General features: G+C 43.3%; 1 protein-coding gene across 1 annotated transcript; it reads left to right on the top strand.

Annotated features, from left to right (window-relative positions):
• The first annotated feature begins 371 nt into the window (after positions 1–371).
• Positions 372–23,292, top strand: RND3 (Rho family GTPase 3). The gene is made up of 5 exons (XM_083511900.1): positions 372–777; positions 1,465–1,552; positions 14,169–14,278; positions 17,589–17,723; positions 21,316–23,292. Exons 1-5 carry the CDS (start codon positions 628–630, stop codon positions 21,565–21,567), a joined length of 735 nt encoding a protein of 244 aa, XP_083368026.1. The 5' UTR covers positions 372–627; the 3' UTR covers positions 21,568–23,292.
• The last annotated feature ends 1,426 nt before the right edge of the window (positions 23,293–24,718 follow it).

Genomic DNA, 24,718 nt, shown 5'->3' with positions numbered 1-24,718 from the left:
GGCTGAGCTTTGCCACAAAATGCTGTTAAGCCCGGCAGTCAAAAAATAAATAAGGCTATCGATTCTACTAGACCTCCTTGAAAGTGTCTGTCTCAAGGAACGCGATCGAGCGAGTTTCGTGGCCAGAACATCCTCCCGCCCTTCCTTCGGGTTTCTAAGCAGCAGCAGCAGCTAAAACAAACCGAAGCCGCTTCCTCCTTCCTTGTGCGGAGTCCTCCCTCCGCTTGCTCCAGGTGGCTTTTCTCCCCTAGAGGGCGCGTCGCAGCCGGCCGAAGGCGCCTCCTTGGCCGCGCTTTGCAGGCTCCATAAAAGGACAAGAGGCGGATCGCTTACTTTCTCTCCTTGAGCTCCGGATTGGAAGGCGGCGGGGCATATAAATCCGGGCAGGGCGGAGTGAAACAAAGCAGTTTGCAAGCAGCCGGACCTGCTAGGAGGGAAGGAAGAACTTTAGAGGGGGCGGCGGCGGCGGCGGCAGCGGCAGCAGCAGGGGGGAGAGAGAAAGGACTTGTCGAGCGCACGGCGGCGAACCGCGCGGTTTCTTCTGCTTTTCTTGGTTTCTGCTCCCCATCGTGCCATTTCGTTGGTTTTGTTTGAGAGAAGACGGGGGGAAGGGCGAAGGACACCTCAATGAAGGAAAGAAGAGCCAGCCAGAAATTATCCAGCAAATCGATCATGGATCCTAATCAAAACGTGAAGTGCAAGATAGTCGTGGTTGGGGATACTCAGTGCGGAAAGACGGCTCTGCTGCACGTCTTTGCCAAGGACTGCTTCCCGGAGGTACGTGTGGACCCGCTTGTCTGAGTTCTAGGAATTTAGCGCTACGTGGTTCTTTTACGAAGAGGAGCGCTGTGATTTCTTTTTGGTTAAAGTTAACTTTCAGCGCTATCTGTTAAATCTGTGGGAAGCCAATTTAAAGCGGGTTAGACCGTTTTCACAGAAGAGATCCCAGGATGCTTAACCCCCCACCCCACCCTCACAGGAATCACTAAAAAAAAATAAAAATAAAGCATCTTTAAGACGACCTCTCTCTCTCGTGCCCTATTGTGAGCCACGCGTGGAATGCGGGATAGAACTCGAACGTTCTTCCTGCGTTCGAATTAGAGACCCATTCACTGAGGCAGTGCCGGTTCAAGCCTCGCGCCCAGTGGTGGTGGAGGGAAGCTCTTAGATCTGTCCGTATTTTATAGCTCGTGGGTTTCAGCGCCGCGCTGGAATTGACGAGCCCATCCCGCTGGTGTAAGTTGCCTATTTTCAAACGCTTTGTTGGTTTTCAGTGAAAACGGTCCAATCCCTCAGTAGTTAGGAAATGGTTAAACAATTAAGAAGGGTGAGGGGCCAATTTAGGCTGAAATCTCTGTGGTCTCCCCCCCCCCCCAATTTACAAGAAAGATGTGTTTGATACGCGGTGCAAACATTCAAGAGATGGTAATCTACTATTTGTGTTTTCTCCCTTTCCTTGCCCAGAACTACGTCCCCACCGTGTTTGAGAATTACACGGCCAGTTTTGAAATAGACACACAAAGGATAGAACTCAGTCTCTGGGATACTTCTGGTAAGGGATTTTCTTGCTCGCAGGAATGCCTGTTCTGTTTCCATGCCATTCTGGTGACTCACATTGGCTTGTATATAATTACAAGCCATTGCTGTAGCCTCTGTTGTTAACACCCTGCAGATGATGTAACTACTTGCCTTTTAGTTTTTTTTATTTTACTTTAATGGACTTTAATGCAACCTGACTCCTTTCCCTCCCTGCCCCCTCTTTTTAATTGCAACAATTTCTGCATTGTGGTGGGACTGAGACAATCGTGTTTACCTAACTCCCCTTCCCGGCTTGACTCTATAAAGGTTCTTGGGATAATTAACTGAACAGATGGGAGAGGGTTATTACGGCCTATCATGAGCCTTTCATTTTAATATTTGTCGCCGCTGCTGCGAAAATCAGCATGTGTTCTCCTTTTGGTAATATGTGATTATACAGAAACAAGGAGCTTAGCAGCTACACAAATGCCTAAGTGTGAGAGGATGTTTTCCTTGCTGAGCCGTGTCCTCACTCCTCCTCAGGTTCTGCTTCTAAGTGTTCCAAATATCCCCCCCAAAAAACCATGCATAGGAAGCCTTCAACTCAGCATAATGAGAAGTAAAGTTACTCATTGGAAGTGTTTGGCTGTAAAACCAGCAGGGGGTGAGAAAGCTTCTGAAGACATGGAATTTAAGCGAGTGAGAAAGAAAAACTGGAGTTTGGTAGTGGTTGTGATGTTCATTGATTATGTTGCCTGTTTGTAGGTACAGTAGGTATAGGAGACTAGCAGCAGATGAAGCGTCTTAATACCAGACCATTGGTTGATTTCTCAGTATTGTCTACACCAGTGTTTCCCAAACTCTGGTCTCCAGCTGCTTTTGGACTACAATTCTCATCTTCCCTGAGCACTGGTCTTGCTAGCTAGGGATGATGGATTTCCAGCTGCTTTGGATTACAACTCTCAAGTTTGGGAAACACTGGTCTGCATTGACTAACAGGAGCTCCTGGGGGTTTCAGGCAAGAGTCCTTCCTGGAGACAACAAGGATTGAACCTGGAACCTTCTGCCTGCAAAGGCTGTCCTCTGTTGCTCAGTTTCCCAAGTCCTGTTTGATTAAAGAAAGCAGTGTTCTTCTACTATTACTCCTGTACCATGCTACCCACCTCATTTCCAAATTGATGGCTGGCCACGTAGTTCAAGTCATTATTGCCTTTCCTATAAGAGTCACAGCCACTGTCTTGTAGAACCTTGATTTAGGGGGAAATGCAGAAAAAGTACAACTTGCTTGGATCAGCTAAGAAATCCAGTTTTGAGGGACAAATGTTCATTTTCTTCTATAGCAGTTGTGGCCAAGTTTCATAACCTTGGGAACCACTCCAGCCAGTAGTCTAGAGCGGTTTTTCCCAGCCTCGGGTACCCAGATATTGTTGCACAGCAATTCTCATCATCCCTGACCACTGGGCCATGCTGCCTTGTGCTGACTGGAGCTGTAGTCCAAGGTTGGAAAAAGCTAGTATAGAGGCTGGCTCCATAATAATAAAGTTAGCCCCATTTAGTAGCATGAGCCTCCTTTGTGGAGAATAACATTTAAGCATGGCATTACATGGAACAGAGGTCACCAACATGGTGCCCTTCACACATTGCTGGACTCCAGCTCCTGCCATCGCCAGCCAGCATGGCCAGTGGTCAGGGATGATGAATCCAGCAGAATCCACAGGTCACCATGTTGGCAGCTCCTGACATAGAGCATCCAAAAGGGAGCTTTTTGCACCTTTTTACAACTTGGAAAGGTTCTTGGTAGGGTCACCAAGATTATAATGGCCTTGGAGCCATATCTAGGATGCCAGTTGGCCTTCCCTGTTCCAAAGGATGCTAGTTGGTTTATGGTGGAAATGAGTGTATGGGAGTCATCGTAGCTAGTATCTTCTGAAGTTAAGATGGGGAACATGTGGTCCTCCAGATGTTGTTGGACTACAGTTCCATCATTGCTGGTTGTTGGCCATGCTGGCTGGAGCTGGTGTTGGTTGGAGTCAGTCCAGCAACATCTGGAGGGCTGCACTTTCCCCATCTGTTCTCTAAAGACTTTTGGGGGGAGGACTTGGAGCATATAGTAGGTTCTTCCAAAGAGCACTCTCTTTCTCTTAAGGACATAATTTCCTATTGTGCTAGTTTATATGAAATGTGTTAAGTTTTTTGGGTTGTTTTTTAAGTTCCTGCAGAGATAATCCATTGGCAGAGATGAGGGCTATAAAGCACTGTGCTTAATGGGGGAGAGTTAAAATCATCTTTGTTCGCTGGCGTTTATGACAGATTAAAGAACACTCTGTGGCAGAGTGCAAGAGGGCGACCAAGGAGAGGGAGACAAAGGAATGTACAGGGTGCTGAGAGCAGCTAGCAAGGGAATGTGAGCGCTGTCTCTTGTCACCAAATGCAGGAAGAGAGCAGACCACCCAACCTAGAAGCCATCCATCCCAGGGCAGAGAAGCAAAATGGAGCTGGAGAAGATACCCCCTACACACACACACACACACTCTCTCTTTTCACAGTAGAATGAAAAGCGCAGTTGAATTACTTAATGGCTTTTGCAGTAACTTCAAGAAGTGGACAAGATTTATTTTATTTTACTTGCCTGCCAGTAGCAAGAGCCTAAGCACAAAATCTGCTTGTGGCACACAAAGGGGTGTCCTGTGAGGAAGGCACGTTGAAGGCGATAAAAGGCTGAAGTGGCAAGACTCTGCTTGTCTTGTAAATCTGGCAACACTTGTACAGCTCTTTTGAAGAAACCACAGCTAAGCTCTTTCTGCCTTGGCAGCCTTAACATGAACATTACTGCTGTTGGCATCACTGGAATGCATGCTTCCAGATGTGGATGACAGCTGTGAAGGCTGGCAGTTCTGGTTCTTTTTCATTCTCTCTCTCTCCTACAGGGGAATGCTTGCTGCCTTTTTCACTCTTCTGTGATAAAGCCAAATTAAATTCTCTCTCCCCAACCCCCACCTCCCATTGCCTTAGTAGGAGAATGAACATGAAATGAAGAGGGAGTGGCAAAGGAATTAAAAGGGGGAGGAGGGATTTATCGCATCTGCAAGACTTTATTTCTTAAATATATTTTTTTGTGCATGAGGACTGACCTTAATCTATGCTTTTTGTATCTTGCATAATGGTCAGAAAGTAAAGTCCCATTGAACTCAATGAGACTTACTCTATGTGAATATGTATGGGATTAGACTGCCATTGACATTTGCTTGCTCATTCCTTCAGACGTTTGCCACTGGGACTTACTCAAAGTGGATTCTTCTGCCTATTCCAAACTTAGTTATTTATTATTACATTTATATTCCACTTTTCCAACAAGGGTTGGTTCTATCGTCTCTATTTTATCCTTACAGCAACCCTGTGAGGAAGGTTAGATGGACTGACATTGACTAACCCAACATCACCCAAATGGATGAGTGGAGATTTGAACCCTAGCTTCCCTGGTCCTAGTCTAACACACTAACCACCACACCATACTGGATCTGGGATTCTTTCTTCCTGGGCTTAACATGGACCAAGGCATAGCCTCACATTCTAGACAGGATATGAAAATTGATTCAAAGAGGCCTTCAATATATTAGTTTGGTATTTTACAGACACTTCTTAATGATCTGTGATTCAACGTATTGGTTATTTATCAAAATACAGATTTGGACACCTTGTTATCTGGGCCTCAGATCTTATGATCTGCCATCTCTGAGTTTGTTTCCTGGTTGTAGATTGTTTAGATAAGATCAGCTGTAATTGTGTTGGAATTATTACTGTATGGCAGTTTCTTAACCCTTTTTAAAAGACAGGTCTTATTAGTCTAAGTCAAGATCTGGGCTTGGCCTCAACAGTCCTCATTTTCCAGTATGGTGTCATAGCTTAAGTAGGTCAGATCTGCAACAGCTGAGTTGGTTGCAGAGGTTAATTATGAGCAATATAGTGTGATATTTTCCTATCAAAGACAACTGGGGACAACTGTATTGGAAGAGCAAAATAGGGTAAAACAACTAAGCTATTCTAGATGGTCTGTCTGGAAGGATTTGCATTATTTAAAGTTTTGGCAACACTCTTGCAATGCTTTCTCGGGACGCGGGTGGCGCTGTGGGTAAAACCTCAGCGCCTAGGACTTGCCGATCGCATGGTCGGTGGTTCGAATCCCTGCGGCGGGGTGCGCTCCCGTTGCTCAGTCCCAGTGCCTGCCAACCTAGCAGTTTGAAAGCACCCCCAGGTGCAAGTAGATAAATAGGGACCGCTTACTAGCGGGAAGGTAAACGGCGTCTCTGTGTGCAGCTCTGGCTTGCCAGAGCAGCTTCGTCACGCTGGCCACGTGACCCGGAAGTGTCTGCGGACAGCGCTGGCTCCCGGCCTCTAGAGTGAGATGAGCGCACAACCCTAGAGTCTTGTCAAGACTGGCCCGTACGGGCAGGGGTACCTTAACCTTTACCTTTTGCAATGCTTTTATAGAGCAATGGGACAAAATAAGATAATTTAAACACATGAAAGATAGTATTGGAAATCCTACAGTTTAGTGACTACAGAATGTCTCTACTGTAGAATAACCACACAGAAATAATGACCCACATTTAATGATACCACTTAGGAAATACTATTTTTTTTTAGATGCTAGTTTAATTTGATAGTGGTATTCCCAAGACATTTCCATATGAGTTTATTAGTCTCCAGTGTTAACCCCATTAAACAAGTATATCTCCTTTAAATCATCACCTGTCTTGCATGAACATTTCTGAATGTTTAGTGTTTCCCATTAACTGAAGTTAATTGCTGTTTGACTTTAAATGCAACCATTTGGAGAAGTAATTCTGGTCTTACTGTAACTGAGGTCAACAGCAAAGATCCAGAAATCAGTAAACAAAGACGACAATCTCTTTAGGCTTTGCCCTAAACACTTGAATGGCAATCCATATATTCCTTCCTCCAGAGCAGCCTTTCTCAACTTTGGGTCTCTAGTTGTTGTTGGACTACAACTCCCACCATTTCCTAGCCAGCATCCTAGTCAGGGATGATGGGACTTGTACTTCAAGAACATCTGGGGGTCCAAGGTGTAGAGAGGCTGCTCTACAGAGTCAACCCTGTGGAAGCTGTGATATCATTCTATCCCAGCTAAAATAGACATGCGCCACTGAAGCTGCAAGTTGCAATAAGTTGAATGGTTTCTTCTAGCCTTTGTCAACCTGGTGCCCTTCAGATCCTTTGGGAGTTTGTCCAAGGCTGGTTTACAGCATGGTGACCACATTTTTAACAAGAATGCCATGCATTCTGAGAGTTTGCTACTCTGTAGTATGTTTGCACTCCCCAGCAGCTTGTTTAACTTCTAGTTTATCAAGCTGGGGAGCAGGCAGTGTACGAAAGTCTGGTAGAAATGCAAGCACGCATCTCTTTGCCACAGCCAGGCCTAGGGTTCTTTCTGCAATTGGGTCCGTGTTTGTGTCACACTCTTCCTGCCTGTGCCCTTGTGGCACAGATGGTTCACTTATGGTATACAGAACGATACCCACAAAATCTAAGGATGACTTTGCAAGATGTTTTCATTCTGCACCCCTGAAATATCTTGACTTTTCCTGGGGAGGGTATACTGGTATTAAATCTTTAGATGGAGAAATATTTGAGCATTGCACATTAATGCAATTGGGCTGGATATGTATCTGATTTCCACCCTCTCCCCCTTCACAGCAGCTGTGGAATAATTTGCAGAAAATCATATATAATTCTGTAGTCTTACTATATGGCATGCAGCAGCAGTAAATGAGCTCATTTTTTAACAAGATCATTTCAGAATAATGTTTGGCTACTCGTAGCTTCTTCAGATCCTGTCTAATGGAATCCATAAAGACAATTTACCTGTGTCTGGCTTCTGCTGAATATCCTATCAAAGCTGAAACACATATTTTATCTTCCCTCATTAAAATTTGACTCTCTTACATAATTCAAATTTCATGGGTGCACCATAAAACCATGAAGCAGTTGCAGCCATCTTATGGGCTTAACTATATATCCCAAATACTTCATGAATTGCAGAATATCAAGGAAACCTGAAAATGTGGACTTGGGATGGACGTTCTCAACAAGAGTATCAAAGAGTGGCACAGATTCCTAATGAGTTGAGCTTGCTGTGGTCTTTCACTCTATATAGAGCAGACAAAACTGTCTGATCCCCTGAAGAGTTCTGTATAAGTTCCAGAATCTTGGTGTACCTCATAAAGAGGGTGCTTATTATTGACAAATGAATTAACCCCTGAATTGCATTCTTCCTCTTGTAGCCTTTAGTAACTGGTTACTCAATTACCCTGAATCCAGTATTCCTTAGCTGGAAATGACTAGGATCTAACTTTAAAACTTTCATGGAGTCAGTTGTTGGAATGTGAGAAGCCTTACTTAAGAGATGGGTAGCCTGTGGTTCTCCAGATTTTTTTATGTTCTAGCTCCCAGCATCCCTGATTATGGGCCGTGTTGACTGGGGCTGATGAACGATGGAGTCCAACAACCTTTGGAGGGCAACAGGTTCCCCATCCCTGCCTTACTTTGTAAAACAAATACCTGCTACTTAGGGAGAGCGACTTCCAAGTACTTTGAATATAACTTGTAAACTTCAGAGATGAACATGCAAATTGATAACTTGGTCAGCTTAGGGCATTGGTATGGGACATGCTGAGGCAGTCTTTCACCCCGGGGTCATGGGCTGATATCTGACACAAAGATCAACCACAAGTTACTGCTGGCTGTCACTAAGTCTGATCTGACATTAGTCTGTAACAAATGGTAGTGACAGACTTTTCTACTGTTCTAAGTGATAGTATGATATTTCAACCTCTCTCATCATCAAAATCATTGCCGTAATCAACCCAAAGCCTGCATGAGGAAAAAAACACCAAAGAATCCTTGGAGTTGTAGTTTGTGGATCCTAAAAAGTGTTAGAGATTATTAGTCCCCACATAGAACAACAGTTTACAGAGCCCCAGCAGATGGGGAATTTATTGTTAGCAAACAAGAAGTCTGTACTTTGAACAGAGATCACATCAGACATGATGCAATAGAATTACTCAGTGAAAAGCCACATAAACTTAAGCCAAAACTTTTGGTTATGCTGCGTCAGCATGTCCTTTTCAGCCTGGTATTGCCACCAGCTTAGCAAGCAGAGTGGACAATCTTTACTTCCAAAGCTCCATTTTGACAGGAGATCTTGTAACTCCTTAGCTTCCTTTTGGCAACTTTCATGCAAGGTGTAATGGCAGAGTTTTGCTCATCTCCTGTCTTGTCTATGGGATTATAAACTGCATTTTTTGAGCGCTTAGCTGCTTTAAATGTCCACATGGAGTCAGGCTAATATATACTTTTACACAAGTAGCACAGGCTTACTTTGAAGCATACTTTTAGAGTCAAAATCCTATCATGGCATTCCTGTTGCTCTTGTGGGCTTCCTATTGTCATCTGATTGGTCATTGTGAAGACAGAATGCTGGGCTAGGTAGGACTTTGTTCTGAACCAGCGGGACTGTTACCATGTTCTTATGAAACCATACTCACAGTTCCTGCAAACTTAGAGGTGGCTAGAAATCAGCCTTCCTAACCTGGTGTCCTCCAATGTTTTGGACTCCCAATTCCCAGGGATGGTATGGGTTATAGTAGCAACAACCTCTGGAGGGCACCAGGTTGCAGAAGGATGAAAAAGGTATCCGTGTGTGGTATACATTTCACAAAATCTGGATCTGAAGCTTTGTTGGAGTCACAGTGATTTTGTCAATCTGCTCGTTTTCTTTAGTTGAGCATGGTTTCGCATTTTCTGAGACCATCTTGGAGAAAGATTGAACAGAGTATGCTATTGAGCTGCCTTGAAAAGGGTCTGTTTAGACTTGACACGCATTCCCAAGATTCCTCAGGCTCTGAGGATTTTGTTCTGGTAAGGAGATTGGAATGATGAAATGCCCTATTGAATTCTATCTCTCGGCTTTTGTTCTGAGTGGCTGTCTTCTTTGGGCATTGATAAAGGATCCCACTATTGCTTGTTTGAAAGAAGAGAGAAAACACATTTCTTGTGAAGCATCTGAATTCTGCAAACTCTCAAAGGATGCACTTAAAGCCTCCCATTCATTCCCTTGCATTCTTTCCCAGAGAAGAATGGCAGCTTGTCTCATTTATGTGAAAGCTTCATATACTTGTCTTAGCATGCTGCATTGTAATAACAGGAAATTTTTGTCCATAGTAAGTGTAATCACAGATCCGACTGGTATAAGTGCATGCCATACGTATGCATGTACATATATGGTGCGATAGACCTCTTGAGGAGTGGTGACTGAGCACTTAGGTATGTGTCTAAGGAATTTTTTTTCCTGGGTGAGGCTCTTCACTCTTCTCTTGAGCAAGCAACGTCTCTGTCCAAATTTTAATGATCCTTAAAAGCAAATGCCTTATCCTGCCCATACCTGTTTCAGAATATTCTGATGAGAAAGGAGGGTGGCAACTATGCCTAGAGCTAAGTGATAGCTGTGGGTGGAAATTGCAATGTGATCTACACCTGCCTAACACTCTGAAATTAGTAGAGGTCATCTAGCACATGGAATGCTGCACCAGGGGCCAATCTGGTGCAGTAGATGGAGCACTAGAGCTGGAAGAATTGCTTTAAAATCTCTGCTTGCCATGAAATTCTTTGGTTGACTTTAAGAGATGCATAAGAACAGGAATTAGGGGACCTGTGGCCCTCCAGATGTGGTTGGACTATAGGTCATCTTCACTCTGGGCCATTGGCCATGATGGCTGGGACTGATGAGAATTGGAGTCTAACCACAACTGAAGAGCCACAGATTCCCCAACACCATATATGTGGGAACATAAGCTGCATCAGACCAAGATCCATCAGGTCTTTGGTAAGCTCGCAACCCAAAGGCAAAAGCTTGTAGTCTGTCCTCACCCCTTTATCTGGAATTGAGGAGTGCATGGAGGCTTCAGTTAGTTACTTATGAAGCCACTGATAGTGTTAAATGGATCAGGTGACTGGAAATAGCACCTCTCCAGCCTGAAAAATCAGATAGCCAGTGCCAGTCAGAGTAACCAATGCCTGGCTAGACAGACAAATCATCTCATGTCCTCATGGATAATGTCCACTTTCCTTTTCCCAATAGTAGCCTCATCGGTAGTAATCCTCATGGGGGTTTGTAATGATTAAGAACTCAAAAAATAAAATAAAATTAGCTTCCATAGACAGGTGTGGGCAGATGGACTTCTGCATGTTTTGCAAGAATACCTTACAGCACGGGTAGCCAACACCCGTGGTCGAGACATGGTTGAACTACAACCTCCATCCTCTCACCCCATTGGCCTTGCTGATGGGAATTGGAGTCCAATAACGTCAGGCTGCTGCCTCCGCAATACAGCTGTCACTTGGCAGTACTGCCCCAGTAATAAAATGGACCCAGGCCCATTAGTTCCCTGAGAAAGTATGCCTTTACCGGTGTTGTCCAAACTGCAGCCTGACAAATGTTGGCTCTTGGGACCCAGCCCAAAGGTTAATGGCTGCTTGCAGAACCGATAAGAGGCTGTTTCACCCATTGCCCGTGCCTGCTTTGACAAGGCACATGAAATCAGATATTGTGCTAGGAAAAAGGAAATCTCCACTTCCTGCAGAGGTTTAAATAGCCTGTTGCACGTTTAACTCTTGTGCTGAGAGATGAGCATTACGATAGGTTTCTGACGCACTGAAGCTATCAGTAGCAATACACAGGCATGTGATTCGAGGCTGTGGAGAATCTGGAGGAAACTTTCAGACTGAGCAGACCACCTTCTGTTTGCCAAGGCTTCAGCCCATATGTTCCTGTTTGCTTCAAAAGTAGCATTCCTCAAATTCTTTCCTTGTGGTCTTTAGCTGCCCAGCTGGTCTGTTTTTTGAGACCGAGTTCCTTTTGCTGTTTACCTTACTACACCCTGAAACAGCAGGAGCTTCTTTTGCCAGGAGGAGGAACCTGCACACAAGCGTCTTTCTAATACGATTGCATCGTTGTTTCTGTACAGCCCTTGAAAGCACTGTTTTCATTTCATCCATTTAAATCCTGGAGATTTTGAATACAACCAGCTTCCCCAACCCCAGTGGGTGAACCTGACCAGCTAGTGTTTTCCTAACACACCTAATGTGTTTCCAATAATCCTGTACATAAATAGTAAACTCCCTTCTCCCAAGTGTGGATTCTTGTGCAACCAAAATGGGCAGCACCTCACAGGATTGGCAGGTTATGGGGAATTCCAAAGTATGGAGAAGTACAAAAAAGCGTGTGGGAACCCCCAATAATAATCCAGTGAGGACAGAGCATGCTCAGTGGTTGTGGAACAGTGACTTTTCAGAGGAAAAAACTGGTGGTGGTGCAGGAATGGAATCTTCTTCTTCTTTGGCGATCACTTATGGCCAAGTAAGATTCTTCAATTCGAGTGCTTGCAGGCCAGTGTTTCCCAGTTGTTGGTGTTTATACTACATTTTATAAGATTTACCTTGGGAGAGTCTTCGAAACTCTTTTGTTGACCACCAGCATTACGCCTTCCATCTTTAAGTTCGGAATAGAGTAGTTGCTTTGGAAGACGATGATCAGGCATCCACACAACATGACCAGTCCAACGAAGTTGATGTTGAAGAATCATTGCTTCAACACTGGTGATCTTTGCTTCTTCCAGTACACTGGCGTTAGTTCGCCTGCCTTCCCAGGTGAAGTGTAATAGCACATCCTAGAAGATGACATGGTTGGCAGGAGCATTTTACGCGGTTGCAGGTCCCACCTGAAATGTTGATAAGTTTGAATTCTATTCCTCTGGATTCCTGGTAGAGAGCTCTTGGTCATTTAAAATAAGCCATAGAGTTCCTTAAGAGATGGCCTGTTTCAGCAAGCTCTTTTGCCTTGCCGGAAGCTGCCAAAAAGGCAGTGGCTCTCAAGGAGATGCTGAACGTAAATACCAAAAGAGAAATCCCCCTCTAATTAGCTGTTACAGGTTCTAGCAGTTCATTAAACTGTGAGAGCTGCAAAGATCTAATTGATATTTGGTGCGGATAATGTTCCTGATGTAATATATTCAGAGGATATTAATAATTACATATAAATGTATTTTGCCAGACACCATGGGACCTATGTGGGCTGTGGCTGTGCGTAATAGTGATGACTTATTTATACTGAGTCTCCGCAGTGTTTGACACACCGAGCTGAATGTGGCCCCGATATCAGTGGTTGCTGGTCGAGATTCTTCTCTGCAAGTGAATTATAAGTCGCCAGGGAGCAGCAGGAGGACCTTTTGGGCTTCCCAGAGGCATCTGCTTGGACACTGTGGGAAACAGGATATTGAATGAGATGGACCATTGGCTTGATCCAGAAGAGGTCATCCTGGGATTAAAGGGATCGCGACCCTTTAAGTTCCAGGCAGGCAGCACAAATAGGAGGCTTATTAAGCCATGGTGACCGCAGTGTATGGTTGACTTGTTGAGTCAGAGGCTGTGCAAACCTGTCTGTGCACTCCTGCAACTATGCAAACAGCTCAAGGCAGGGAAAGGCATTTTTTTCCTCAGGAGGGACCAATCTCTAGGTGTGTTGCCTTGTGTTGTTGCCTAGATGCAGGTAGTTAACCCTTGACAAGATCTACTAGTTATGCGGGTACCAGTGTGGCTCTTCATAGCAAAGGCAACTACTGTTTTTCCTTGCAGACGTCTTTGCCTTTTGCTGAAGGTGATAGATTACTGGTCTTAGTTACTATTGAAAGTGGTTGTGTAAAAACTAGCATTTTGCAGGAAGCACATCTACCCTGACTTGGAATGAGCCTAATCACATGTGCAGGTCCAACACTCAAACAGATTCTGAAAGGTTCTGGGATAACAACTGGGCCTAACTTACATCTGTAGCTACTGATACAATAATTAGGCATGATGTTGTATTGCCATGGTCCTTCTAAATCAGTTGTGGGAAAGATTTCACCCTCTAGATGTTGCTGAACTACAGCTCCCATTGGCGCCAGCATACATGGCCAATGGCCAGGGGTGATGGGAGCTGTAGTTTAGCCAAATCTGGTGGGCCAAAGGTTATCCACACCTGTTCTAAATGGAATAAGAAAGCACTGTTTAAAAAAGAGATTTTACTAGGTGACCTTGGCTCAAAGTTAGGAGATTGGGGAGCCTTATTTTCTAGCCATATTATGCATTAATAATCCAGGCTCATCAGAAGAGTTTCAGATTGTTTTGACCTTTGAATGGAAGCTCAGAACTGCATCTGTGTAACTCATTCCTAAGCAGCAGCTCCACATGTGCATCCATCACTGCTGCATGGATTGGCCAGAAGGAAGCCTTACATCAGTATGGGAAAGGCCTGCATGGTCATGGTTTGACACGCGTGGTGATCTGCTGTACCAAGCTTTATGGTAGCCACCACAAATATGGTGCCAATTTGCTTGAAGCTGACCTAAATTAACAATAACCTACTGAGGATATGGAGCACTCTTGATTCTGGCGGGTGGCGAGATCTTGAAAAAGTGGGTGAGGAAGCAAAGGGAAATATAGCAGAGGCATGGATGGAACGCTTAGGGTGCGTCATTTAACTCTGTATACATAATGTTTATTTTCCGCCCATAACATGATCTCACTTATTTCAACAGGGTCTCCTTACTATGATAATGTCCGCCCACTTTCCTACCCAGATTCCGATGCCGTCTTAATTTGTTTTGACATAAGCCGTCCAGAAACACTTGACAGTGTGTTGAAAAAGGTAAGTGATGGAAAATAACTCTAAATGTATATGCAGAGCTAGGATATGTCACTGCTGCCATCTGCATATATGATCTTGAAGTGTAAAAGCCAGGCTGATTATTGCTGCACTCCCAAGTATTATGCAAACCAACTGAGAGGCTAAAAATATTAGTCCATTACTCCCCCAGGTTTCAGGTGTGTTGGCCCAGGCAAGTGTTGATCATGGGGTAAAGGTGGCTTTCACTTCAAAATCCTTCTCTAAGGTTTAGATTCAAATCCCTGTGCTGAGGGGGATTTGGGCTCTAGTACCTTGGGAAGGAACTCTTAGCTCAGTGGGGCAGCATGTGATTTCCTTGGAGAAGGTCTCTTGATTCAATCCCTAATTATAGACTTTTGGCAGGAGTGGAGAAACTGCAGCCTTGCACATGTTGTTGAATTTTAGCACTCATCCTGCCTGACAGTTGGCCATGCTGGCCAGGGCTGATGAGATTTGGAGCCCAATTACATCTTGATGGCTTATAGGTTTCCCATCCCTGACACACAGTTACATGAACTCCCTGGCCAATGGCATTTGGATAGGTACTGCAATCAGAGTAGACAATATATAGGGCCAGAATGGGGAACCAGTGAGCTTCCAGATGGACTCCTAATGCCCATCAGTTCCAGCCGGCATGGCCAACAGTTAGGTATGATAGGAGTTATAATCTACAGCATCTACAGGTCCACAGGTTCCCCGTCCCTGATAAGTAGTTAGATGGAATCCAATCAGTTTACTTTTCAGCTTCATAGTTGAATGTATATAGACAGGATGCACAATTATTGGCATACTGTTTTGATCAATATAATTAGTATTCATGCACTTAGCAAGTGAAAAGAGCCAAAATCCGCATGATCCTTGTTCAGCCACACAAGGAGAAGATCTCTGGTCCAGACCTAATTCCTAAAGTCAGAGCAGAGGTCCGTTCTTCTTTGGTGTGCCACAGTATGAAGACTGACTCTGCCCCTCTCTTTTATATTTTGCTGCATACTTCTTAAAGGCATGCGCCCTTCCTTCTGATGCAACTTCCCCTTGAAAATGAAAGAAGAACCAGAGTTTGAATTGTTCAGTAGTCATGAGTGAGCCAATCCTTGCTGATTTTGGTTTAATTAGGAGGATATCCACCAGAAGCTCAAAAGTAATATATATATATATACTTCCTCTGGGATAGTATGTTTCTCAATACCACTTGGTGGGAATTGCAGTGTTGTTGCACTTAGGTCCTGCCTGCATGCTTCCCATAGGCATCTGGTTGGCCACTGTGAGAACAGGATGCTGGACTAGCTGGGTCTTTCATCTGATCCAGAAGGGCTCTTCGTAGGTTCTTAGTGGATGACCAAGAGGTCATGTGCATAAATGGAAGGGTGCCGTGTGTAGATGAGGCTCAGGTTAGATTGCTGTCAAGAAAAATCTTCAACAGCCCTGGATGCTGCCAGACATGGGCACTATTTCCTGGGTTTCTGGAGAAAATGGCTGCCATAATCTTTACTGTTTGCATGAACAAAGTCCTTGGGATCAGCTGGTGCCTCCTTGCCTTGGCAAGTTTTGGGGAAGGGAAGGGGTTAAATAATCCTCTTCTCCAATAGTGAGAGCTCTTAATTCCCTTTCCACATTTTACTTCCTGCCACCGTTCAAAGAGGTTAAAACAAACATTACTCATGCCCTGCTTACTGCTGTCATGGCCAACATCAACAAAACTTTGGAACTGTAGGCCTAATATGACCTACAGAGGTGTAGCCCAGTAGACTCAGGAAAGGTGAGAAAAGTTCAGATTCTACGCTAACAGTTTGACTTGTGGAGCAACATAAGCAAGTCCCTAGAACTCAGCTTTAGTTACTTCCCATGTCGCAAGTGTATTGCAGTGATTAACTGCTGCGGAACACAACAAACAGTAGTGCTATTGTTGATTTTATGTTGGGGTGCGTCACTGACCCTCAACCTCTCTCAAGGCTCCAAATACATTAATAACTTCAGCCTGCAACAGAAAGCACTTTTGACTTGTAGATTCTTACCTTATGCTTCTGTCGCATCAGACTTTCCCATATCTTTCCATAAGGTGTTTGTGGCAGAGTTAGGGTGGATCATGACCAAGTTGTGAGCCGCAAACCATCAGCTGGAGACAGTGGTGTATGCAGAGGGTGCAATTAAGCAAAGTAAGCTGTCGCTAAGTCCCAGTGAATTCATTGGGACTGAAATATAAGCAGCCCTTTGCAAATATTTTCTGTGCACCTGGGAAACCTGGAAAATGTGGGATTGCACAGAGCTCTTTATACATGTAAATGATATGTGCAAAGACCTTCCCCAGCTTGCTGTCCTGTAGATGTTTTGATCTACAAAACCCATTTCCCCCAGCTAGTAAGGCCAGTAGATTATGGGATACAGAGCTTCGTCTGGAGGTCAGAAATGGTAGTCTACAGACATTGTCTCGTCCCTTCACTCCATGCATTGAAGTGCACATGACTTGAGTGAACATTAATTCAGTTTTCAATGGTTTGTCCATGATTGTCTACTTTGCTGAGTTGCATTCATTTTTATGCCCTGCAATGTACTTGAATGCTAGAATTCCTGTTCATGTGACCATCTGGCAATTGTGATGTTTTTACATGCTAGTCCTGTGCACCTGGGGAAAGAACGTAGATGGCATTGTATTCAAGGTTTAAGCTTCACATTTTAAGTTCCCTGCAGTATGGACTATATACCATCTGTGTGTATGACATGGGTTAAGACCATATTTTTGATCTAATTATATGCTTCTCCTTTGTTGTAAGACCTGCTTGTAACTTGGCATTTGGGCAGCTGTTTAAACTTGCTTTGAGAAAACTCCCTTGATTATATCTATTCAGTCAGTTGAGTGAATGAGTCATAGGGAGGGAAAACGTAATGTATGCTATGGCAGCTGGCCTATCTGTAGGCAGGTAGGGATGGATGTCCTCATTTATAAAAGAATATTTTATTCCTGGTTTTCATAATACAAGAAATAAACAATAAACATTTTTTTAAAAACCCAAACAGAAGTATGCATAAGCTCAGATGAAGTACATTATTTTAAACTGAATAATTGCATCAAAAAGTTGGGAGAATTGCAGATTTTGAAGGATTGCTGTACTGGTTTATTTCAAATAAGTTCACTTTAAAATCTGCAGGGAGTGCTACACCAAATGTTTCCTTCTAGTGCTTCACTGTAGTACAGCTGACAACTGAAGCATGATTCTTTAAAGCATCTCATTGTGTTAGATGGCCGCCTCAGTGTTTCTTATGGCATCAGGATACTAACACTGTACTATTTTTACAGTGGAAAGGTGAAATCCAGGAGTTTTGTCCCAACACCAAGATGCTTCTGGTTGGCTGCAAGTCTGACCTGCGCACGGATGTTAGTACACTAGTTGAGCTGTCCAATCATAGGCAAACACCAGTATCTTATGATCAGGTAAGTGCTATGTCGTGTTTTGCTTGTTAATGAATGATGCACACTTCTGACTTGATTCATTCAAATCCTCCTTGGGGCACAGTGCTGCAAAGAGTGTTTGTTATATTACACCACTTTTCATCACTGCTGGTGATCAGCAGTTGGGATCTGTACTTTTCTTATATCAGATGCTGTATGCTACTGACTTAAGGGGTTGTAGGTCACTGGTAGAGCATATGTTTCTTAAGCAAACAGTTCAGTCAGTAGCATCTCCAGCTAAGGCTGGGAAGGGCTTCTCTCTAAAACCCCGCTAAGCCACTGCCAGTCAGTTTAGACCACCCTACCTGGCATCCTGCAGATGCTTATCCACATGTCTTGGACTATAACTTCCATCATTCCTGCCCATTGGCCATTCTGGCTGGGGCTGATGGGAGTTGTAGTCTAAGACTTCTGGAGGACACCACGTTGGCACAGCCCAGTGTGGACAATACTGCGCTAGACAGATCAGTGGTCTAAGTCAGTTTAAGGCAGCTTCCAATGTTCCTGTGACTCAGTCAAGATGAGGAAAGTGGGTGCTGAGCAGTGCTAGTGTTGTTGCATAGTCCCACTTCATACTTGGTATTGCATCAGGCTGATGAAGAAAGCGCCTCTCCTCATTAGTGGGGAGTCCATAATTCTCCCCAGTAAGGAATAGGGAGCTCTAGACACAGCATACCCTGCAGTTTATGCTCCATCCACATTTGTCTGTATTCTGCTCCTCTTCCACCCATTTCCTATGTTGTTCAGTCTGGATAACTAAGCCAGCCATAGGTCCACGTGGCTTTAATGTGTTCTGCTCTCTCTCTCTCTGGAGAGGAAGAGTGCAACCTTTGTTTTCTTTTGTATTGTTAAGCCATAAAACAGAACTGCTCTTTTTCTTTGAGAAGAACCACTGCGAGTGTGTATACCTCTTCAAACTTGAAACTGGACATTTATGTAAAAGTAATTGCATGCCTTCCTCTCCCCATGGGATTATGACATGAAAGCTACATAGTATTTTGTAAAGCTCCATAAACATCAGTCCTGTGTAAGACCAACAATCTGCCCACTTCTAAGGCACACTTAACTGAAAGAAAATTCCATTGAAATTGGTGAGGCTTACCTCTGAGTAAATTTGGCTGGGTTCTCTTGGGCTTCAGTGTCCCATTTCTTCACAGGGTCCCTGTTTTTGATAGAATTGTCTAGTTGTATAGAATGTTATGGGCTTCCCCCTTTTCTTTTTCACATCTCACAAGGATTGTACACTTTAATGTCAAGTGACAACTGGACCGAGGTGGGTCGGGACTGCTGATTCGCTTAGATCTGTCAGCAGCCTTTGATATGGCCGATCATGATCTTCTGGACCACCACCTCGCCGATGTGGGGATACAGGGCACAGCCCGACAATGTCTGTGCTCTTTTATCTCTGGTCAGGCACAGAGGGTGGCACCAGGGAGGGAGATGTTGTTCATGCTTGTTGAAGCTGTTGTTGGAGTCCAACAGCATTAGAACACCACAGAATAGGCCTTCCCTAGAATAGGGACAAGAAAGACCACAGTGTCTTTCTGTTTTGGGTGGTGGCTTCCAAGTAATAGTCATGATTCAAGGCTTTTCTGGTACGTTCCATAGCTGCAAACGTTGGCCTCCAAGGGCTGCATTTTTGTAGATTATAAATAATGTTTTTCTATAATATATGAAGCAGGGTTACTCCTCCATTCTTCTTCTCCTCAGTGGTTTCCAACAAAATGTTTTTGACTTTACTCACTGGGAATTAATTGACTAGTACAATCCAAAACCCTCTGATTGCCACTTCAGTCATTAGCAGACAGGCTGTTTAATTAATGTTGACTGAGTCTCCTGTCCCCATTCTCCCCCTCCCTGCCCTCCATTAAAAAGTTTGCACAAGGCTGTGTGTCTGAGGATTGCTCCTGTCCCCAAAATTCCAACTGCTTTTCTGAACATCCAGTAGCCTATGGTTTCTGGAAGTCTTCCAAATCATCTCAGTTTGACAGGATGTAGTACAGTGACAAAGTACACGAGGCGTTTCCTAATGTCAGTGGCAAACCTTTTGTTTGTACAACCTCAATCTTTAGACAGTCCAAGTTCTAGTTAAGTGGCGTTTTCCCCAAAACTCTGGTGCTACACAGGAAATCTCTGTAGCATTTTGTTTTTCTCTTATCTTATCCAGAACTGCAGTGGGTGACTTCCTTATCTATGCTTTGAAAGCTTTTGGTAATTTTGTGGGGTGGTAAATAGCAAGGTGGGAGTAGAATGCGTGATTTGTATGGTAAACAGGGTTCCCCTCCCCCAAGTTTAATCCTATTGATTTAGAAAAAGAATTGAACGTTTTGACTGACAAATAACTTTCCCCTTGATGCGCCTGCACCACGTTCTCTAGGCACACACTTTAATTCTAGCCATGTTTATCTGGAAGTCAGCCCTATTGATTTCAAGGTCAAACTATTCTGTATGCTTGCCTCTGGCATAAAACTGGCCCTGCTTAGAGATGGAACAGATGCCATCTGATGTTTGAAACCCTGAAGCTAGCATAGACTTCTAGTTTCTGAAGGACTCCAGTCTGTTGCTTTAAGGGAGCTTAGAGACTGAATTCAGTGGGGTCACCTGACGGCATATGGCTGGATTTTTCTCTTCTGCAACTAGGTGGGGGTTTCTTAAAGTCAACTACTGTAGGTCAGAATCTGAACACATTAAACTATTCAACCTGTGTTGGGGGGGGGGAATGGCAGACACCCAAACCTAAAACTCTACTTTATCTACTGCATAAGCAGTGGTTTGAACCACAACAGATAAGGCAAAGTAGCCTCCTTGGCAAGGGAAGTCCTTGCAAACTCCTTAACCCACTGAAGGCTAAAGTGTCACAAAGATCTGGTCTGTGTAAGGAGTTGTTGCTGGTCTTGCATTCCCACACGTACTAACTCTGCTAGAGGGAATTATTGTCCTCATCTCTGGAAATTTCCAGAGGTGTGAATGACCTTGCATGAGATCTGCTGGTGGGGCGGGTTAGCAGGAACACCAGCCTAGGATTGCTGATGGCCACAAAGACACACCACCAGTACTTGAGACCATTGACCTAAATTTATGAATTGCTGTGGATAGAGAACCCTGACATCCACGTGGGTTAGGGCTCATGGGAATTGGAGGCCAACAACATCTGAAGGGCTCCATGTTGGCTACCTCTGCTTGGCCCTACATGCCCTTTCAGGTCAGAAACAAAAGGGTAAATAGATCAGATATATTTTTGCAGCTATGCTTGTACTCCTCAGTTCCTTCCTTGTAAGGCTACTTTGTAAGCTGGGGTTGAGGGTGCTTAAATTGAAGATGCTCTTGGTCTCCATGTCCAATGCAGAAAGTCTTTAAAACTGGTGTGGCCAATAATCTGCAAGTTCTAGGTTGATTTCTGTATTTATAAGGACAGTGGATTCTCCTCCTTATTTGCCTGATGTGTTGCCTTTTGTTTCCTCAAAGCATTATCTCTAAAACAGCATCCCAGAGTAATGATTATATGGCTTGTCTTAGTTCTCTCTGGATTTCTGTTGATGCCTGTAATCTAATCTAGTCTCCTCTACCTCCACAGGGTGCAAACATGGCCAAGCAGATTGGAGCAGCCACATACATTGAATGTTCAGCCTTGCAGTCAGAAAACAGCGTAAGGGACATTTTCCATGTTGCTACCTTGGCCTGTGTGAACAAAACAAATAAAAATGTTAAGCGGAACAAGTCTCAGAGGGCAACTAAACGAATTTCACACATGCCAGGCCGGCCGGAACTTTCTACAGTCACCACAGATCTGCGAAAGGACAAAGCGAAGAGCTGCACAGTGATGTGAAGGATTTTGATTCCTTAAATGGAGGTAGCAAGGACAATTGTGTTTGGGTGGGATAGGTGAAGACTCAACGAGAAGTGCCCAGTGAAAATGGTCTCTTGTAAGGGCATGACAGTGATAAAAGGCGATGATTCACCTTCCATAGGCAAGAAACTGTACTTGGGGAGCTGGTATGTAGAGGAAGCTGTGGGAAGAGATGGATTCTGAAGGGATGTCAATGTTACTTGGATGAAATACCAAATACGAAGGAAACTATGTGAATGTGCTAAAGAAGTGAAAGGATTGGTAGCACCTGAAGAAATGATGTCCTGGAGGATACTTATTTTTAGATCTATTTTTTGAATACCGACTTTGATTTTGATTACAATCTAAAACATTGCTTAAAAAAAAAAGAAAGTCAAGATATTCCTATTCCCTTCATTGTGAAGCTTGCCCCTTTGAGACTGTTTGGTTTCCCTCCCCCACCAAAAAAGAGAGAATATGATTGCTTTTCCTCTTGGTTTATGTTAAAGAAATAGGAAATATAGGTCATCCAGAGGAAAACACTTTGTTAAAAGATGCTTTAAAATCTTTTTTTCTCCCTGAGGCAACTAGAGAAGGAAGAAATTAAAGAAATCAGTAATAAAATAGCCTTCATAAGCTTCTAATTATATGGAATGAAGCTGAAGAAATATCTGTTAAGAGTAGTTCTCAAACACAGAATCTTCCTCTTCTCCATTGTGACTGTAATGAGAAATTTGATAGTGGCCTGAAAGTCAATTTTTTGAATGGCTTCTTCATAAGGCAATTGTATACTGTATGGACGTCCTGTTGCAAGACCTAAACAAATGGTGCTACGATTTAGTTATAAAAAGGTCCTTAATTAGAAAGGAATTTTAGTCTTACTGTCCTCCTAAGCTGCTCCTTGGGTGTGAAGGAGGCCAAACCCAGCACTGTGTAAGAAAATAAGTGCTGCTCTGCTCTATGACTTTTCTACAATTCTATACTGGGTGTTTTTGTTTTTTGTTTCATTTTTTTCTTTTCGTTTTTTAAGTTAGCACATGAGCCAACATACCCAATTATCTCTTATTATGATGCATCTCTAAAATGGCTGCATATGGATGACTGTCTCTTATTACACGTTTCTGTTTACTTGTAATGAGCACTCTGAGGAAATAGGGGGAGGAGGAACCTGAAGAACAGCGGAGCCTTTAAGGGGTCCCAAGTGGAAACTGGATATTGCATTAATCCTAAAGGTCTAATGCAAGCATATCCAGACAGTGATCATTAAACATTACTTGTGTGACCCAGATTCTGTCAAATTCCTTTTCACTGACTGATGACTATTGTTACATCCACTAAGCCAATCTTGAAAATAGTTTGCAGATGTTGTTATGCTTTAGCAGACACAGCAGAACTCTGCCGAGGGTGTCTCTAGGACTTGTTGAATGCAAGCATTTTTCTCAAATGCTTCATTTTTGAAGTATTATTTCCACAAAAATTCCAGATATATTGCCACCATAATATGCTTTGGATTGATGCAATGGTATGCTTAAGGCAGTATTAAAAAAAAAAAAGCTGGCAAGTGCTTTCTGTATTTAAGTATTGTAAAAAGAAAAATAAGTTAACTGTTTCAGCAAGACACCCTCACTTTTTAACATATGTCCGTCACTTTGTATGTTTGGTTATTGTTTCTGCAGTATTTATTTTTTTCTTTTAAATAAAAAAAATGTTTAGTCGTTGGTAAAATCTCTACTTGTGTGCTGTTCTGTATTGTCCACTGATTGCTTGTATACTTTAGGCTGTAATATAGACCAACCTGAGGATAAGCCCCTCTGAACATGGTGGGACTACTGAGTAAACATGCTTCTACTTGTAAACATATTCAGGACCTGTGCTATTTGTCTAGAAAACAAGGTGCCGGAACTCACCATGAGCATCTCCCTTTTCTTATACAGTGGTACCTCAGGTTTACATACGCTTCAGGTTACAGACTCGGCTAACCCAGAAATAGTGCTTCAGGTTAAGAACTTTGCTTCAGGATGAGAACAGCAGCAGGAGGCCCCATTAGCTAAAGTGGTGCTTCAGGTTAAGTACAGTTTCAGGTTAAGTACGGACCTCTGGAACGAATTATGTACTTAACCTGAGGTACCACTGTAATGGCAATGGTGGCCAGGCGAGAGGTGCCAGAACTCCGTTCTGGCGAGTTCCCGCTGAAAAAAGCCCTGCTCAAGACATTAGTTTAAATCAATTTCAATTAGCACCCGCATCCAGGTTTTAGGAAGGCTCTTGCCGATAAATCATTAGCTATGATAAAATGTACAAAGTGCTGAAATAAATGCCACCTCTTTACTATTCCATTTTCATTTCATTTCATTCCTATTTCTTTCCCCACAGACCCCCCAAAATACATTATGAAAGCCTGCATTCCCATATATAATCACAAGTTATAACCGTATACGCCTATAGCATGGGTAGGCAAGCTAAGGCCCAGTGGCCGGATCCAGCCCAATTGCCTTTTAATCTCATTTCCTCCTGTACCCATGAATTGAAGCACCTTCCATGAGCAGAAGGGCACAACCGGAGCCCATTCATTCTCAACAGAAACATGCAAGTAGTTTGGGATGATTATTAAAGCTGACCTTGCAAAAGTTACATTATATAGGGGTGCAAAGACAAAGGGAATAAACTCTACACCAGGATTTGCTGCAGAACTGAAAGATTTTTAGAAAGATTGGCATCTGTAGCTGTACATCTCAGTTTCATGCATCACCTTTTCTACATCCCTTGCTCTTACTTGCTCAATCAATGTATTGATTCAGCTAGAGTCTTTTATTCATTATTTGTGTTTATACCTTGCTGCATAGCATGAAAGTGTTCAGTACCGATTCATTGCTTATAACTACCGGTCATAACAATATAAAACAGGGAGGTGGACATTGTAGAATGAATAAGGTGAGAAATGAAACAAAAATTTATCAAGCATTGACTGCCGGCTTAATTAAAACCTGGCAGTCGATCCAGGAAATGGAATAATTGCTAAATTTCACTCAACCCAGTTAGATGCCTATCATTCCATCATACCACTTTCTATTTTACTTTTTTTAAAAGTAGTTATTAACTGTAACAAAGAAAACATGCAAAAAATAAAACTAACTGAAACAACCAAGCTTCT

This window comes from Podarcis liolepis (assembly GCF_965112155.1).
Source record: "Podarcis liolepis genome assembly, chromosome: 1".
NCBI lineage: Eukaryota > Metazoa > Chordata > Lepidosauria > Squamata > Lacertidae > Podarcis > Podarcis liolepis.
The sequence above is the reverse complement of the archived record's forward strand: the minus strand, read 5'-3'. Positions and strand labels throughout refer to the sequence as shown.

What these genes read in the sequence shown, in the direction of transcription:
- RND3 (XM_083511900.1), top strand. Translation starts at nt 628, where the DNA reads ATGAAGGAAAGAAGAGCCAGCCAGAAATTATCCAGCAAATCGATCATG. An exon ending in CCAAGGACTGCTTCCCGGAG is followed by an intron (nt 778 to 1,464) that starts GTACGTGTGGAC and finishes TTCCTTGCCCAG; the next exon opens with AACTACGTCCCCACCGTGTT. An exon ending in CACCAGTATCTTATGATCAG is followed by an intron (nt 17,724 to 21,315) that starts GTAAGTGCTATG and finishes CTACCTCCACAG; the next exon opens with GGTGCAAACATGGCCAAGCA.